Below are 19,729 nucleotides of genomic sequence, written 5' to 3' on the forward strand. Positions count from 1 at the left end.
CAGACTGGATTTACTGGTGACTCTTTCAAAATCAACTACGGGAAAAAAAAATTGGTTAAAAATTCTCTTTTTATCCAGTGATAATGAACCCAAGACCTCAGCGAAGGCTTAGCAGCAGTTAGCATCCCCTCAGATTCCTTAAAGTCTTACTGAGTTGCCACGGGAGACCACCTCTATAGCCTGTGACCCAGAACCTCGTGGACAAAGTACATCATAAAAGGTAGTTTCTTACCAATTTCCTCAGGAAGATGGGTAAGCAGGTTCTCTCCTAGGCCAAGATGGGTAAGATTTGTCAGATGACCAATTCCTCTGGGAAGAGTAGTCAACTGGTTGTTTGTCAAGACTAGTTTCTAAAGGGGTAAGAAATGGACTGTTAGAGTAACTCTTCTGATGTAGCAAGATTGAAGCTCCAGACACAACTGTTAACCTTTTGGTGGAAGCATTTAGTGTGTGTATGCATGGACAACCTTCATGAGGGCTTCTTTATCATGCATCAGGTTAATTAAAAACCCATGGAATCTCCTTTTTTTCCTTCCCAAAAGGGGGAGCCATGAGCTTTTCCCATCTGGAACAGTTTAGGAAACATTTTCGCTTCAGAACAGGCGATTGACTATGTGGGCTTTCAAGGTTGCTACAATTCTTCTAAAGGAATATTTAGAGAAACAGCAAAGTTAAGGAAAATTGCCAATCAGGTAACTGCAACTATGTAACACAAAGCTACGGGGCATTCACTCACCTGCAAATCCTTGAGGTAAGCAATTTCATTTGGCAAGGATTCCAGTTTGTTCTCCTCCAAATCCAATTCTCTTAATTTCCTCAGGTTTCCAAGGCCATGGGGAAGTTTCTTTAGGAGATTGTTTGACAAGATTAGGACCTAAAAAATAAAAACAAAAACCAAACCATCAAGTGTCCTGTTTGTTAATGTACAGCTCCCAACTGAACATTAACTATTGTGTGACTCAGAACGGAAGACCACTTATTCATTGCAAAATGACAAATTATTCAAAATTTCACTTCTGCCAATGATGGGATATGTAACTTAGTTTGCCGATCTGAAAGGCAACCCGCTGTTAAAGAACCGTGGTCGATTTCTACAAGCTGAGTAGGGGCGAAAAAAGGGAATTAAGGGTCCACTTTTCTTAACCATAATATCCTCCACATAATACAACAACAACGTTTAGGAATTTACCAAGGTGATTTCTTAGTGAACCTTCTAATGGGTATTCCGGTGGATGGAGATACATGCGGAGCTGTAGCTTCAAAATAGGAGCCTTATGACTGCGTTTGGGAACACGCCCATGAGCTCACCCTGCTGGACTGCTGCCAGTTTTCGTCTAAGCTGTCATTTGACTAAAACGAGGCTGCTGAATACCAGCCCCCTGCCTCTGCTACTCAGAGCTCAGAAGCTGAAAAGAGTTTCAAAGGATAAAGGCATCACAAAGGACTTCATCTTTCCTAAAGCAGCCGATAGTTTTCATGATACCTACAAAGAAAAACATCCCTGGATAATTTCACACAGGCTTCTAGAAAAATTAGACTCAGTTTTCCTGGAGTTCTGGGGCTGCATCCTTGCAGAACCCCATGTTCAGGAAAACATACATGTCAGGAAGCCACATTCAAGGGCACGACTAGTTCTTCTGACACGATGTCACGCTATATCCAGAGAGGAGAGCATTGTCAAAAGAGCAATGTGCAAATTCTGCCTTTGGGAGCTAACCAAAATATGTGGTGATGTAGCAGGCATTCTGGCAGACCTGTGGGTACACTGCAGGTTAATAATAACTGTGGTATTTGTTACGTGCTTACTATGTGCCAAGCACTGTACTAAGCACTGGGGCAGACACAGGATAATCGGGTCCCACATGGGTCTCACAGTTTAAGTAGGAGGGCGAACACATATTAATCCCCATTTTGCAGATGAGGGAACTGTAGGACACAGAAGTTAAGTGACTTGCCCAAGGTCACACAGCAAGCAAGTGGCAGAGCCGGTATTAGAACCCAAGCCCTCTACCTCCCAGGCCCATGCCTCTTCCACTAGGCCACACTGCTTCTACATTATTCACTCTAGACTATAAGCTCATTATGAATCCCAGCTCTGCCACTTGTCAGCTGTGTGACTGTGGGCAAGTCACAACTTCTCGGTGCCTCAGTTCCCTCATCTGTAAAATGGGGATTAAGACTGTGAGCCCCACGTGGGACAAGCTGATTCCTCTATGTCTACCCCAGCGCTTAGAACAGTGCTCGGCACATAGTAAGCGCTTAACAAATACCAACATTATTATTATTATGGGCAGGGCACATACCTGCTAATTCTGTTGTACTCTCCCAAGCACTTAGTACAGTGCTCTGAACGTAGTAAGCGCTTATAAATACAATTGATGGACTGGAGCCACCCATTCAGGGCAAGTTGCAATTTGTGACAGGCAAAAACACTGATTTTATTTCACAATTTGTATACACAGTACAAGGGACAGTGAGTTGGGGTTTTCTGGAAGCTGAAAATTTTTACATCTTTAGACATGTGAACTATTTAAAAAGTATACCTCCCCCAAAGAAATACATAGCTGGGTGATTAGACTATATGCCACTTAGAGAGGACTAATAGCATTACTACTACACATTTTTCTTCTTTAATTTAAATAATGCTAAATTACACTTACCTCAAGAGAAACAAGTCCAGACACATCCTCGGGGATTTTTGTGAGCTGATTAGTGGCTAAATTCAATTCCACCATACTGGTCCAAGTTCCAAAGTCCAAGGGAAGTGAGGTGAGCTGATTGTCCTGGGAATTTGAAAGATAAGAAGCATTCAAAGGAATGCACACAAAAGATGAAATTCTTAGTTGTTTATATAGTGCTCCATTTTTGCCTCTCTCATAGCTAGTGAAAACACCCTAAAAAAATGCAATTGAAAGTTTTCAAAAGAATAAGCAGAAACTTGCTTAATGTTTGCTTTAATGTTTTGTAACTTTTGCATTCCCAAAACATTAAGCAAATTTCTGCTTAGAGCTTTAACTGGAAAGCAGCTTCCAATATGACGGTGTGCACTGGAAATGGAAATTATAAACTGTAATCCGAGCAAGAGTTGAGATTTAAAAGGTCTCGGGGGAAAATTTGATGGCTTGCTCTTTCGGGCACAATTTACTGAAACTTTGGGATAGGATATCAACACTTAAACGAATAAGTAGAAAAAAAAAAACCAGACCACAGCATATAAGCACACTAGCAATAGCTCAGCAATCCTAGGAACAATTATGGGTGTGGACAAAAACACAGAGGAGTGCAAAAGATTAAAATTACAAGTAAAAACACAAGATATGGAATAAAAAGGTCATCCCACTGAAGAATGAAGTCATCTAGGTACTGTTTGAAAACTCACATTTATTATTTTAAAGTAATATTCACATCCTTTATGGGCTGGGAACACATCTAACAACTTGTAATGAACTCTTTCAAGTGCTTAGTACAGTGCTCTGCACACAGCAAGCATTCAAAATTACTGAACTCAAAAATACTTCTTAGAACTTGGTGTGTGAAGCAATTTGGCTTAGAATTGATTAGTTTTCAGAACAGAGGAAGAAAAAGTTCAGACTAATTTGGCCAAGGTTTTTTTTTAAAAAAAAAAAAAGCTTTGTGAACACTTTCCGTAATCATCTAGCAGTACCTCATACCCTGACAAAAGAGATGTTTTCTGAAACCTACCTCATGACATACAGATTGGGACTTGTGTGACAAGTGGTGGCACATTAAAGAGGTGAACTAAGGTTCTGCAGAAGTCACTAACGTGGGGGGCTAAAGTGAAAAGATAACTCACCCTGGAATGGGGGAGGTGGGAGCTGACGTAAGCTCATGGTGGGCAGGGAACAGGTCTGCTAATTCTGTTGTATTGGGCTCTCCCAAGCACTTATTACAGTGCTCTGCACATAGTAAGCACTCAATAAATACAAAACATTGACTGAAGAAGTCCCTCACTCCACCCTCCCCTCTCCCAAAAAGGGGTGCCCAGGCCAAACTATAATTTGCAGTCTGTTGGCCATTAGAACAGTTGTAGGAGTACAGTCCAGCTTTCCCCCAGTGCCTCCTGCCAGAGCAGCACCCCCACCCCTGCAAGTTTTGACACTACTTCCTGGCACGCTTGCAAGTGGGACCAGATCCACTCCTTGGCACCCACATATCAGTGCCACGGACTCCTCAACCTAGGTGCCTTGCCCCGCCACCCCCCCCAAAAAAAAAATCCCTAAAAAGCATCTTCTTTGAAACACTTCAAACAAACTGGTTATCCATCATTCATTCTTTTACCATGCAATAATCTAGACTCATTTTCACACTATACTGAGGCAATTATTTGGCCCTATTCACACTATCACAGCATCTCGGAAGAGTGAAGATGGCTTCATCTTTATCACAGACAAGGGGGATACTATTGAGATGTCAACATTTGAATAATGCTCTGAATATCAAAGATGAGTCCACAAAGAGGGTAGGAAGACATGGACCCAACTACTGTGTAAATCACCACTACAGTTATAGCTTGAAAGGTAGAAACATGCTTGGACCTTATGGCATATCTACAGAGATCTAAATGCTTGAAGGACAGAGGGAAAGGAGACATACTTCTTAAACACTTGCAAAGCCTTTCCTCAATACACAGACAACAGAGAAGATGCCACAGGATCTCAAAGCTGCTACTGCTGCTCAAGCAAGCTGCAAAACCGGGCTGCTGTGCATCTCAATGCTTAGTATTGCTGGCAAGATTCTAGCCAGCTACTGAAGAATATCACTGACCACACACTCTGGAACAATGACACGGTTTCAGACCAAGCGCTATAACTGAAGAGAAGTTTAATATTATGAGCCTGCATCAGGGAAACATAGATCACCAAATATCTTCACTGGTGAAATGGTGGTAAATGCCACCAGAAAATTTGGCTACCTCTTGGAGCACACTGTCCAATGATGCATTAAAATGCAAGTAAAACATTGAATCACACCATAACCTTTGGGAGACTGTGACGGCAACGTGGCATGTAGAAGTGAAAGTATTTATAGTGTGCTTACTGGACGCAAAACACTGTACTTACTAAGCATTGGGAAAGAATATCCAGATGAGAACTCAAGAGGGCAAACGATCAATTTGAAAGTCTACAGGGCCATAATAATGGTCAGTCTCCTCAATGAATGACCTGGTCCCACCAAAAATGCCATATTCAACTTTTTGAGAAGTTTCATCAGCATCACTTCCATGTCACAGTCTACATCAGAGTGGCATGATCATGAACCACTGAAAAGCCTGGAACACCTTCTAGCACTGAAGCTATTCTCGCCTCAATACAACTGCACGGGGTGGGACATGGGAGGACAGTGGATGACAGCAGGGTACCCAAATAGCTGCTCTAAGATGAGCTGAGAGAGTAACTTCAAGCAAGGAGGACAGAGGAAACACCTCAAGTATGAAATAACACACGGCCTCAGGCAATATGGCATCACAGTAGGATGACCAGTATGGTGCACTGCAATGAAGAAAGGTGTGGCCGTTCCTGATAATCAGCTTCAAGAGGATCATGAGACAAAGAAGCAAAATTGACAAGAACAGCAGCAGGCCCTGCAAACAGCAAACCCAACAGCCCGGCACAGGACAATCTTTGTATGTACAGAATGTGGTTGGTCCTGTCAGTCCCATATAGGCCTTTTCAGCCTCCCAAATATCCACGTTACTGTGGCCAGTAGCATCATGGTCAAGTATGCTATACGTGTTTTAAGAAGACTTTCAGGCCAAGCTTGCCGTGCATTGTTAAAAGAAATACAAGCTTACAGAAACAAAATTAAATGAAGTTGATAAACCTCACCTACTGCTTAATTTCGAATTTATTCAGCATGATGGTCCAAGTCTCTCAGTTTGAATGTTAAGAATGAAAATTGGTTCCATTATTACCAAGATGTTCCATTAGGAGGCAGTATAATCTAGTGGAAGGGGTGGGAAGGCCAGAAACCTGAGTTCTAGTCTCAGGTCCACTACTGGCTGACTTTGAGAACACGCGCAAGTTACTTAACCTCTAGGCAACTCAGTTCTTCAACCTGTAAAATGGAGATAACACTTACTCCTCCCCAACCCAAATGGATGTGTTGAGAACAAATGGAACTAAAGATGTGAAATCACTTAAAATTAGGATATAAATTCAAGGCAATACTGTCGCCATTATTCCTTTCATTTTTCGGTTTAATCTTGGCATTTTATAATAATTCCGGTAAGGATAAAATGCACTGAAATGAGCTATTGCTGGCTACAAGTAGCAGTAAAACCCCACCAGCCTCCTCGCTGACCTCTCTGCCTCTAACCTTGCCCCTTTCCAGTTCACTCTTCACTCTGGAGCCTGTATCATTTAAAACAAAACAAAAAAAATAAACCCAAGCACATCTGCCTACTCCTCAAAAGCCTCCAATGGTTGCTCACTCATCTCTACATCAAGCAGAAACTCCTCGCTATCAGTGTTAAGGCACTTAATTAGCTTATTCCCCTCTACCTGTTCTCATGCCTCTCCCACTACAGTTCAACCCACATACTTTCCTCCTCTAACACCAGTCTACTCACCATGCCTCGATCTTGGTGATCGACCATCAACCCCTTGCATGGTGATATCTGTTTGAGAGGACAGTGTTGGGTAAGCCTGCCTCTTCTTAAACGAGAGGCTCACTAGCTGGTAGATAGACTGGCACGAAAGCCCGTCGGTCTCAGCTAGACTCTAGACTCTGCTCCTTCCTCTCCATCCAAAACACTACCACTCTGGTCCATTCAATAGTATTTATTCATTCAATAGTATTTATTGAGCGCTTACTATGTGCAGAGCACTGTACTAAGCGCTTGGGATGAACAAGTCGGCAACGGATAGAGACAGTCCCTGCCGTTTGACGGGCTTACAGTCTAATCATGCACCAGTCATAACCTGTCTCCACTACTGCCTCAGCCTCCTCATTGGCTTCTCTGCCTACAGCCTCTCCAGTTCATACTTCACTCTGCTGCCTGTATCATTTTTCAAAAATTCAAAAATTCACTCTACGCTCATCTCCCCATTCCTCAAAAACCTCCAATGTTTGCCCATCTATCCCTTCATCAAGTAGAAACTCCTCACCATTGGTTTTAAGGTACTCAATCAGCCTTTCTTCCCCCCTATTTATTCTTGCTCTTCTCCCACTGTAAAGCTGCAATGTACAGCCCGCACATTTTGCTCCTCTAACATCAACCTACTTTCTATGCCTCTGGTTCATCTATCTTGCCTCAAGCCCTTGTTCTTACCCTCCCTCCTACCTGGAACTTCTTCCTCCTTCGTTTTCCACAGACCGCCAGGCCCCCAGCTTCAAAGCCCTAGAAAAAATCGCATCTCCTCTAGGATGCCTTCCCTGACTAATCTCATCTTCCCACCGGATTTCCCCTCAATACTGTAAGCTAACAATTGATTTGGCAATGTTTATGCTCTTGATGGCACCATATCGGCTCATCTTCCAAAGACATATTTAATTACTTCACTAGCTAACCTACCTTTGAATTTATGGGTCCATCTTTGGAAGTGAAAATTAATACAAAAACACACTAATCACCCTATCATCCTGAATCATTACCTCAAACCCATGAGCCCCTATAAACAGTATCACTTTCTTCAACCATAATTAGACATCGTTTGATGTGTATAATTTAGGTTAAGATGATATGGATAAGTAATGTGTTATTATTACTCTTTATTTCCAGGTCTGAATTTCCTGTATGAATGGTTTATAGATCTGCTGCACAGATAACACCCCATATTTCTGAGTTTATGTCACGAAACTGGGATTTTTCAATTTAAAATTTGCTTCCCATCACCATGCCATATACAGGTAGTACACCTGGACATCCCCCACTCCATCTAAACTTGTGGACCCCAGAAGATTTCGACTGTAGGCTGTGGTTTGCTCAATTTATATGTATCTGTGACACACTTGAGTTTGTCTTAGTTTTTCAGAAAGTCCTACACAACTACAACATCTCACAAATGAACTGAAATTAGAATGTAACGCAAAAGAATGTCTTCATTTAAGATAACAGGAATAGGGACTCACCTTCATATTCAGCTTGCTTAATACTTTAGCTCTAGAAAAAATTCCAAATGGGATTTTATTGATTCGATTGTGTTCCATGTTGAGGGAATAGATGGTGGAAAACTGGGATGGGCCACCAACAGGGTAGGACTGGAAACAATTCCTAGCCAGAGTCAAACTGGTCAGGTGCACGAGACTTGATAAGAGGCCCTGTAGAATGTGAAACACACAAATAAAAAAGAACTTTTGCTACAGCGACTCAGTCAGTGACTTAATGATTGGTCACCTACTGTATTTACCTCTAAAACTTTTAAACAAAACATCTGTGGCTGAAATTCCAATGACCAGGAATTTTATTTCTCAATATGGTGACACTACTTGTTTTCAAATTACAATACAAATAAACAAGATAAAGAAGGTCTCTGTTAGCAGCTTACCTCTTAAATTTCATACTATTGGCTAAGTTACATAAATCAAATCTCTAGAAATTCTTCCCTGAGAGAAGCTCCTTTCCCATTAGGTCCCACTGTTTTTCTCCATCCCTCCAGAGACTAGTATCGAGAATGCATAATATGGCAATTGTCTCTATGTATGGCATGCCTCATTCAGCTACTCAGCACATTCAAGATAAAACTGGCAGTGCTTTATGCAACAGGGTAATCCATATGAACAACTGATTTGTAAGCTCAGAGACTTCGCATCACTAAGTCAGTGCATGCATCCATGCTTTCATATCTGAACTTTTATTCAATTGGCATATTGACAATTAGTTGTCACTGGGTCTAACAATAGGCAAATACATACTGGATGATTCAAGCTGGTAGGTTGGGAAGGGAGGGGAAACAGGAAGGTAAAGGTGAACTAATTATAAATGATTACATAGAAAACAAATAATTAATCTTTATAAACAGTGAAATGAAACAATGTCTTACTTGAAGCTGCATCTTGGCCCCTGATTATCATTTGAAAATGGGAACCAAAAGGTTTTATGTTAGAAAGAATACCATCCCATTAATTCTTGAAATGGCTCTCCAGAGAAGCCTAAAACTTACCACTACACTTTAACATAATTGGATAGAGCAACAATTTGTGGTAAGGAATAATATATGAATATTTATCTTCATACGGAACAAGCTTACCAGCCTGTGGTTTTGCATTTGCAGTCTTCCTACAGTACCTTTCTGTACCTATACTGGGTGGGGCTATTTAGCATTGTTCTCAGAACCAGCCAGGCAGCTTTTCCTCAATAGCTTTTACAGTCAGTTCCAGTAAGTGAAACAAGAATGAGATTCACAGGGCACTGCACAGAAATTTATACCAATTTTCCTCAGTTATTTTTGCCCCCTTCTGCTCTTTTTAAACTGCTTTCTCTCTTGCTACCTTCTTCTTTCCCCGCTAGTAGAGTCTTGCTACCTTCTTCTTTCCCCGCTCTCTTTCTCACCTTAGCAGCGGTGAGGGTAACTTACTGATACTAGATGACTCTAATCATCAGAATGCTTGCCATGGGCGAAAACTTTAACCATACTTAAACTTTTACAGGTCGGTCTTTCAAATGGCCCATTCCATTTCTTACCTCTGGCAAAGTAGAAATGTTGTTGTTCTCCAAATTAAGCTCCTCGAGTGCACTGCATTTTGCTAAAGAACGGGGTATTGCTGACAATCTGTTGTACCTTAGGCCAAGACGATTTAAACTGGATAGGTTTCCTGCAAAAGTAAAGAAAAGCATCGGTTTGAACATCTAGTGTTCTCACAAAAGCAATCAACTGGATATGCATTAGCCAAAGAGATCCATCATTCAGAACTAGGTAATACTCTTCTGTTGTTGTTTTTAAAATCTTGAACAGACACCAATGAACATTAAGCTAAAAATCAATTCTAGGCCCACTCATTTCCCTGCCAGAAACTAACACACTTAAGAATCAATGTTCCAAAAGTTTTTAATGGATCCTTGTTTAGAAAACTCTTGGGAAGTTTCAACTATCCTTCTCTAGCAACAAGTTTGTATTTTGTAGCAGATCAAATTCAAGATTCCTCTCTAATTCTGGAAATGAATACAGAGGGGCCCAAATTACAGTAAGATACGACTGAATCCTAAATGGAAAGTTGTTTTAAATGTATTACCTGAGAAAGTAATTTCCAAATATGTGATAACTGACCATATATAAAGTCTTTTCGGGAGTCCTGAGCATTTGATAAAGGGCTCAAAGGGCTGACAGACGAAATAAGTATGTGACTTCAGGAATAGGAAAAATTACTTTTTGACTTGATTTCTACACTTCCGTGAATCTTCATTTCAACAGATATAGAATTCCTTCCTAAAGTTTACTTTGATCCAGTATATTGACAACACAAAGAATATTTACAGATGCCCAAATATACTAGTTGAGAGGTAGGGGGGGAAGGGAGTGTTAGAGGGGGTAAATGAATCTGCAAGGAAGCTGCTGTCTAAAAGGTTCAAATTTTTCAAACTGCAATAATAATAACTGTGGTATTTGTTCATCACTTATTACTATATGACAAACACTGCTGTATAAGCCCTGGGGTTCATACAAGACAATCAGGTTGGACACAGTCCCTGTCCCACATGGAGCTCTAAGGAGGCGGGAGAACAGGTATTGGATCCCTCCTTTGGATGAGGAAACTTAAGCACAGGGAGGTTAAGTAACTTCCTCAAGGTGACACAGCAAGCAAATCATGGAACCGAGATGAGGCCCATGCTCTTTTCTATGAGGCCACACTGCCTTTTTTTTTTTTTACAGTGGAAAATATAAATTTACATTTTATTACTGAATTATCTCCTACCCCACCCATATAATCATAATAATGTTGGTATTTGTTAAGCACTTACTAAATGCAGAGCACTGTTCTAAGTGCTGGGGTAGATAGAGGGTAATCAGGTTGTCCCTTGTGAGGCTCACAGTTAATCCCCATTTTACAGATAACTGAGGCACAGGGAAGTGAAGTGACTTGCCCACAGTCACACAGCTGATAAGTGGCAGAGCCTGGATTCGAACCCATGACCTCTGACTCCCAAGCTCAGGCTCTTTCCACTGAGCCACGCTGCTTCTCACTGTTCCCATATGTTCTCCACTACCCTTGATCATCTCTCATTACCCCCTTAATTTCTTCTAACATCATACCATAGAGAAGCTCTGCAAAGGGCCGGGTTTTATAGTAACAAAGAGACTCTTGGCCTCACTTTGAGCTAAACGTTGCTGTTCCTGATTTTAGGAACTACACACTGCACACCTAGATGCTGATATTTCACATAGCCTTTTTTTCCACGAAGCCATTTGGATGCACACAACTCTTCGCTGTCAGATTTCCTTTCTTCTTTGATCTTTCAAATCATAAAGTTCCATCTGGTACATGTTTTACTTTAATTCTGTCTGTATGGGTCAAATCAAGCTGCAAGCTTAAAAGCACAGATGGATTCTGGGAAATTTTTGAGTACCAGTAATATTGAGCACATTAACCAAATAATAGCAACTAGTTCATTCATTCATTCAATAGTATTTATTGAGCGCTTACTATGTGCAGAGCACTGTACTAAGCGCTTGGGATGAACAAGTCGGCAACAGATAGAGACAGTCCCTGCCGTTTGAGGGGCTTACAGTCTAATCGGGGGAGACGGACAGACAAGAACAATGGCACTAAACAGCGTCAAGGGGAAGAACATCTCGTAAAAACAAATGGCAACTAAATAGAATCAAGGCGATGTACAATTCATTAACAAAATAAATAGGGTAACGAAAATATATACAGTCATCCTTCGTGGCAATTCACAAACAAGGTCTGAAAGCAATTGGCTTTGGTCATGCTGACCGAGGATTCTGGTCCTGGATTACACTAACCCAGCTTTGCCAAAACATGTGTTTTCACTATGTGTTTTAGTTAGAGCATCGTAGAGAATTAGAGAATGCTTACTCAATAACTTAGGTCTGATTGCATACTGGAGGTAGTGATGTTGGAATAATAATAATCATAATAATGTTGGTATTTGTTAAGCGCTTACTATATGCAGAGCACTGTTCTAAGCGCTGGGGTAGATACAGGGTAATTAGGTTGTTCCACGTGAGGCTCACAGTTAATCCCCATTTTACAGATGAGGTAACTGAGGCCCAGAAGTGAAGTGACTTGCCCACAGTCACACAGCTGACAAGTGGCAGAGCCTGGATTTGAACCCATGACCTCTGACTCTCAAGCCCAGGCTCTTTCCACTAAGCCACACTGCTTGTGTGTGACTACAACAGGACAGATTTTCCCAAATACTAGAATGCACAAGAATTCAATCCTCTGTTTTAGGAGAACTGAGAGTAAGTATGCAAGCCAATTAGTGTAGGAGTTTACCTGACAGGCAACTCCCACCTGGGCACTTAGGTGGTCTTGCATTCTCCAACACTCACCCTGTCTCAATCGTGTCTGATCTCTGGATTGGGAAAGTGTCTACCAACTCCATATACTGTTAGATTGTACTGACCCAAGTACTTAGTACCGTGCTCTGCACAGAGTCAGTGCTCAATAAAAATGACTTCTAGGATGGCAGTGCACAGCTGAAGGGGTCTGAGCCAACTGGACAAGGAGGAGGACATTTTGGGGCCCAGTGCAGAAGTGAGATTAGTAGCATTAGGCTCAATAATATTGGTTTGCCCCACACAGCTATGCTACGCTATCACCTAATGTTAGGCTTCTGCTATGCAAATTGAAGCCCCAAATGCATTTTTCTCTCCAAAATATTATCTTCGAAAAAGCATACCCTCCCTAAGCAGAAATAACCTTCTAAAACACTTTTAGAGGGCTTACCCAGTCCAGAAAAGAAACTAGTCACCATTTTCAGAAACATTCACCGAGTCCCTACTGGATACAGTGCAGCATACTAGGCACTTGGGAACATACAAGATAGTCCTTGGCCCCAAGGAGTTTACAATCTAAAGGGAGAGGCAAGTGGATAAAACTGCCACATATCAGTAACAAAGAGTATAAGTATAATTATTAGAAGCAAAATTAAACAAACACCTGAATGCTCAAATGACAGATGGGTGGTATGACCTAGATGGTAGAAGATTAACCAGGAAATGCCTCTTAGAAGAGGTAACTCTTTAAGCAGGGAGGGAAATGGGTAGGTAGATTTCACAGCCACAAACCCGAAATTTTAAGCTATACAACTTGCAACTTATAAGTCGAAACTCACTTTAGTCTTCTGAGCCCCAAGCATGGATAGCTTACAGCATGTGCCTCCTAACCATCTCAGTTAAGAACGGAGAGACATGCTAGGGGAAAGGAATGAGCAATGGGTTGGAAATGGGGAGTCACAAGCAAGAATGCATTATCTTTGCTACCCTATAGCATGAAAGGAGGGAAAAGTAAATGCTGGGTGCAGCAGTAGAAGAGAGTGGAAAGGTATCAAGGAGAACTCTGAGGGTCGGAAGTTTGTTTTTTGCAAAAAGAAATGAGTATTCACTGGAGGTCTGTGCTACTGATGGGTACTACTAGTTGAAATTCAGGCACCAGGACAACTTCAGAAATATCCTTGCTTGCTACATCTCTGCTCTCTCTCCCACTCGACAATTTTACCTCTCCCTCCATAATGTCAACGCTCCCCACCCCATTAGTTCAGACCTCTAACTCCCTCCTGAAGCTTCCAGTGCTCCTTCCTTCCTCCCTGGGGTGGATCCCAACCTGAGTCTTATGAGACACACACAGTTAAAGAAAAGGAGAAGTCAGAGAGCCAGGAAACTAAGAAGTCACAATCTCTCTGACTGCTAATTGTCAGAGAAGTGACATCTGTCACTTCATTATTTTATAAAGACCAAATTACCTAAATTGACTTTTTTTTAAAAAAAAACTTCCAAGAGTGACATTATCCTCTAAAAATAAAATTCTACTTGACTACCAAAGGTAATCTCCTCCCTCTAGACTGTAAGCTTGTTGTGGGCAGGAAACACGTCCTCAAACACTTAATACAGTACTCTGCACACAGGACGTGCTCAATAAACGTGACTCATTAACTGACAGGTCATAGTCTCACAAAAGAGAAACAGTGGGTTGGATGTATTCCCCACACTTGACCATCCTCCCCTTCTCCATTACTGTCACTACTCCAGGTAAGAAGGTGTGCTCATTTAAAGTCCTCTCTTCCAAGGGCTTGGAAACTATGCTAACAACGACCTGCCTCGGATTAGATGGAGGACTCATTTATTATTTAAACAACACCTTGTGGATTCTTTTGAACCAGCTCCCACCAAAAAGATATTTACAACTGCACCTAAAGACAACACTACTTAGCACAGACAAGAAGCTTCTCATCTTCAAGGTGTTTACCAAACATGAACGGATGAATCCTCTTTAATGAATTTCAACATCCTGACGATTTCTTATCTCCATTTTGCAAACAGGAAAACTGAGGCACAGAGGTTCAATTCTTTGCCTGAAGCCACTGAGGAAGTTAAACCTTGAGATGAGATTAGAATTCAGGTGTATTCATAGGCTGCATTCTCGCAGTAAGTACAATAAAAATAAGCTTTGAAGATGGTATTTATTAAGCCCTCACTACGTGCCAAACAGCATTTGATACAAGATAATCAGATCGGACACAGTTCCTGTACCATATGAGGCTCAGACTAAGGGTGTCTAAGGGGAAAAGGAAACCAAGTCCTACACTCTTGTAAAAGGATTTAACGGTGACATTTTCCCCTTCTCTCTTATATGTTTGTCATCTATATGCTTGATTTCCTTTCACTTTGAAAGACTTTTTTTTAATAATGCAGTATCCTATTTCAAAGATGGTTTGAGGAAAAGTGGTTCTAATTTTGGTATCTGTATTTTTCCATTCTGCTTACTACACATACTTGGGTCAACAGTCTAAAAGGGTTATGACTTGAGAATACACAACCGCCCCTATCACATGCAGTTCTGGTCACTGCATTTTAGGAAAGCACATATCAGGGTCAGAGAGAAGCAACCAAGGCAATGATAAACTGTCATTTGCAAGCACACCAAGAAATTTAAGTTTTTTCAGTCAGGAAAGAGGAAGGGGGAGAGAGATCCTGACTTAAATTTACAAAAATCAGATAGGGCGTAGGCAGGATGAACATCAAATTGTTGTTCATAAAATTTTACAACAACAGGAGGAAGGGGGCACCCATTGAAATTTAAGGTAATAGCTTCAAAACAAAAGGAAATACTTCTTTGCACAGTGGGTGGTAAGTATATCTGTTACCACAGGAAGTTGTGCAGGCTGAAAATCACCAGAGGTTCAAGAGGGGTTTGGATAAATTCATGGATATGCAGTCCATAATAAGTCTGAAAGGGAAAGTTGAGCTGCAGAGATGAACGAGGGGGGTATTGGGGATATTAAAAAATATATCCCTAAATATTAGCATTGATATCTGAAAGACAGAATTCTAGCACTTGAGCAGCAACACTGACTACCTGTTCTAAAGTTGTGACCTTCAAATTGTTACACCACCTTGGAATTTTAGGCCTGACTACATATCTTGCCCTTTAAAATAATTTAGTTGTTTTTACATGGGTGTGCTTTGTGAATTTGGGAAGGGGCAGGGCCTAGTGGAAACAGCACAGGTCTGAGAGTCAGAGGTCCTGGGTTTTAATTCTGGCTCTGCCACTTACTTCCCCTTGACTCTATTTATTGCCATTGTTCTTGTCTGTCCTTCTCCCCCGATTAGACTGTAAGCCCATCAAATGGCAGGGACTGTCTCTATCTGTTGCCGACTTGTTCATTCCAAGCGCTTAGTACAGTGCTCTGCACATAGTAAGCGCTCAATAAATACTATTGAATGAACCATGGGCAAATTACCTAATTTCTCTGTGCCTCAGTTCCCTCATCTGCAAAATGGGGATTCAATTCCTGTTCTTCCTCCTCCTCAGACTGTGAACTCCAGGTGAGACCTGATTATCTTGTACCTACCCCAGAGTTTAGCAGTGTGCTTGGCACCTAGTAAGCATTTAAATGCCACTATTACTCTTTCAATCAGTGGTAATTATTGAGCACTTAAAGGACAGAGCACTACATTAAGCACTTGGAAGAGTCCAAGAGAGTTGGCATACATCCTCCCTGTCTTCAAGGAGCTCACAATCTAGCAGGGAAGAGAGATATTAAAATAAATTAAAGTTACAGGAAGCTACAGAGTATAAGGTTCCATACAAAAGTGCTTTGGGGGTGGGGGTAAAGTGGACGTGGATGCAGGTGCTTAGGTGATACACTAAGGAGGGAAAATAGGGTGAGGAGATAAGAGATTAATTAGGGAAGGCTTCCGGAAGGAGATGTGATTTTTACAGGGCTTTGAACAGGGTAGAGTGGTAGTCTGTTGGATATGAAGAAGGGAGGATGAGATCAAGGGGCCGGTGGTAAGAGAGAAGAGAGTGAGGCACAGAGAGCCCGGTGGCATTAGAAGAGCAAAGTGTGTGAGTAGGATGGTGTTAGAGGAGCGAAGCGTGCAATCAGTGGTATTTATTGAGCATTTACTGTGTACAGAACAAGGTACTAAGCATTTGGGAGAGTACAAGAGAATTGCTAGCCGTGATCCCTGCCCACGAGGAACTTCTAGGGTTGTAGCGGGAGAGGAGTTAGAATAGGTAGGAGGACACAGCTGACTGACTGTCTTAAAAGTCAATGATGAGAAGTTCCTGCTTGCTGAGGAGATGGATGGGCAACCACCTGAAGTTTCTGAGGAATGGGGATATGTATTTTTTTACAAATCTTCACAGGAAGAGCGCATCCCACAGTTTGATGGAAGGATTCAGGTTTCAGTAAAAGCCTTTGAAAACTGAATGAACTCTGCAGTTCAAATAATTCTTAGGACAAGTCAGCTTTTTCAACACACTTTTACTCAGTTTAGGTCTGTGAATATTATTAATCATGTTTGCAATTTATGCACTACTCAAAACTAGCTCCTCTGCTGTGTGCCTAATATATCTCCGTCATCCACGCAGGCTATCTGACTTGAACCACTGATACTCCAGGGGCAGTGATGCTACAATAGACTTTTTGATTTGAATCCATTTGAAATGAGTGATCTTGGAATGGAACAAATACCTATAGGATCTGTTAAACCACCTCAGAGGCTAATTTGCAAAGATATTTGATGGGTTCTCCTACTACTCCCTAGTTTGTGTTTCCACTTCAAAAGGGGTGCTGGGGGGAAACTGTGGCAGACAATTTCAAAACTCCACCATATGCTGCTTAATAAGTCCATCTGCTATTCAGCTGGAAAAACTGCATGTCCTAAAAAAAGTAAAGTATCCAGGATGCAGCAGAAACTATTTGGGCCATGATTATGGTGGTAAAGCTCTCCAATCAATCAATCGTATTTCTTGAGCACTTACTGTGTGCAAAGGCCTGTACTAAGCACCTGGAAGAGTACAAAATAACCAAGTTGGCAGACACGTTTCCTGCCCACAATAAGCTTACAGCCTAGCTCTACTAAGCTGCCTATGACCGCAGTCAATTTAATCAATGGGCAAGAGGGTCTCCTTCCTGGGATCCATCTCCTCCATCCATCACATCTCATCCAAGGGAACTTCTCCAATTAAGCCCACTTTTCCCCAGCTAACTCTCCCTTCTGCATCACCTGCACTTGGATCTGTGATCTTTGGGCATCTATTATCACCCCAACCCCACAACACTTACATACATATCTTTAAATTGTACACTATAAATTTATATTAATTTCTGCCTCTCCCTCTAGACTGTAAACTCAATATGGGCAGGGAACGTGTCTGCTAATTCGGTTGTACTGTACCCTCCCAAAGCGCTTAGAACAGTGCTCTGCACATAGGAAGCACTCAAATACTGATTGATTGACTGATCACAGGGGTCTAAATGCCCTGAGGAGAGTCCTTCCCACCCCACCAAACCTACCCTACCAACACCCTCCTTATCACCTCCGGACTCTTACCTCTGCCAGGACAACTGGAAGACTAAAATGGCCCCAGCCCTGCCACAAATAGGAACCACTGACCAAAAGCAGGGACACCCAATTGCCAGGAGGGCAATGTATGCTTTTTAGCCTGAGGGAACGTATTGGGTTTCCTCTCCCCAGACCCAGCTGAGACCTAATCTAGGTATTTTAGCATGATTCTTCTAATGACAGACTCATGATAATAGCCTTCCCTACTCGAGAAGTATTAGGCCACATAACCATGCAACTTAAAGGAAGCTTGGCCCAAGCTTACCTTAGCCATACCAGGATGCTACTGGCCTCCTAGGACCAAACGCAGACCTTCCGAAAATAGGCACGTTTCTAGGGGTGCCAGCATCAAAACAGACTCAGGAGGCCACGTCCTCCAGTAGCACCGACTTGCCTTCACAGCTTAAATGCTCTGACAGCAGACCAAGCCCTCCTTTCTGAGCACCACAGGGCTGGAAGCAATGCTGAGGGTAGCCCTGGGCTTTGGGTTGGTTCCCATGGGTCAGAGGTCCCTTTTCAAACCCTCTACTGTATGAGCTGGCTCCCAGACACATGGGAGGCGAAAGACAATTAAGGGATCATGGTGAACATGCCTGCTTTACCTTGGGGCTCTACACAAAAATTGGTCTAAAATTTACTTTCATTATTAAAATGCACAAAGTAACAGAAGAACCCGACTTTTAGCTACTTAGATATTCTTGAAGGGACAGTGAAAGTGTCAAAATGAAGATACATTGGACTGAAATACATTTAAATAGAAACTTTTACCCAAAAGTTCATTTTCTCTTAAAATATGAATTATTTCTTCAAAAAAACAAAAAACATATTCACATGTATTACATTCTCCAATGAGTGACTAAAGCACTACGACTTTATGTTTTTATGGTTTTGAGAATTTATAATTTCTTAAAGTTACTTTAATTGGTAATATTCTTTTATGGCATTTGTTAAACACTTACTATGTACCAGGCACTGTACTACGAGCTAAACAGGATGGAGACAGTCCATGTCCCACATGGAGCTCCCAGTCTTAATCCCCATTTTATAGATGAGATAACTGAGGCAAAGACAAAGTGAAGTGATTTGCTCAAGGTCATAGAGCAGCCAACTGGCGGAGCCGGGATTAAAATTCCCAGGTCCTTCTGATTCCCAGCCTGTGCTCTACCCACTAGGCCACGCTGCTTCTGAAAAGCTTTAAAAACTCTTGAACAACTAACGTAAGCATCATTTTTAAAACCAAGGGAGCCAATACAATTTTTTTTGGAAAAAAAAAAATCACAGCTAAGTTTTCTCTCTAAGGAAGATTTACCCTGCCCTGTTACTAATTCGATTCAACCAGAGATTTTTGGGGAGACTGCCAGGATGACTGTACGGGAGATCGCTGGCTCCCAGATCCCTGAGCTGGAACAAGTGATGAGCTCTGGAAGAGGACACAATAAGAAGGAGGAAGAATCAGTGGCTCCAAGACCTTTACCACACCATCCTATAACCAGAGCTAACTCCTGGGTCGGTCCTGGTGCCTACAGCAAAGAAGTCTGGTGGGACTCTCCTCAGCTGTCATGGGGGCACCAAGAGTTGAAGAGTCTGGGAGGACACAGATACGAGAAAACAGGGTAGAGGTAAGTGGGAGAGGAGAAAAGGGAGCTTAACTAGAGGGAGACTAGCAGTGAAGGGATGAGGGAGGAGTGAGGCTTTCTTTCTCTGCCAGTCTCTGGGCTAAGCAGCAACTC

The 19,729-nt window shown here is 41.9% G+C and overlaps 1 protein-coding gene across 3 annotated transcripts in view; it reads right to left on the reverse strand.

Moving 5' to 3' along the window:
* Positions 1 to 19,729, reverse strand: part of SHOC2 (SHOC2 leucine rich repeat scaffold protein) — a 58,761-nt gene that overhangs the window by 8,532 nt on the left and 30,500 nt on the right. For all 3 annotated transcript variants that reach the window (XM_029080337.2, XM_029080336.1, XM_029080338.2), the window contains exons 4-8: positions 9,644 to 9,774; positions 8,092 to 8,280; positions 2,661 to 2,783; positions 737 to 874; positions 233 to 350 (exon numbers count right to left, since the gene is read on the reverse strand). In XM_029080337.2, coding sequence (XP_028936170.1) covers positions 233 to 350; positions 737 to 874; positions 2,661 to 2,783; positions 8,092 to 8,280; positions 9,644 to 9,774 — 699 coding nt within the window. The remainder of the gene's footprint in view (positions 1 to 232; positions 351 to 736; positions 875 to 2,660; positions 2,784 to 8,091; positions 8,281 to 9,643; positions 9,775 to 19,729) is intronic.

Source organism: Ornithorhynchus anatinus, chromosome 16 (assembly GCF_004115215.2).
Source record: "Ornithorhynchus anatinus isolate Pmale09 chromosome 16, mOrnAna1.pri.v4, whole genome shotgun sequence".
Taxonomy (NCBI): domain Eukaryota; kingdom Metazoa; phylum Chordata; class Mammalia; order Monotremata; family Ornithorhynchidae; genus Ornithorhynchus; species Ornithorhynchus anatinus.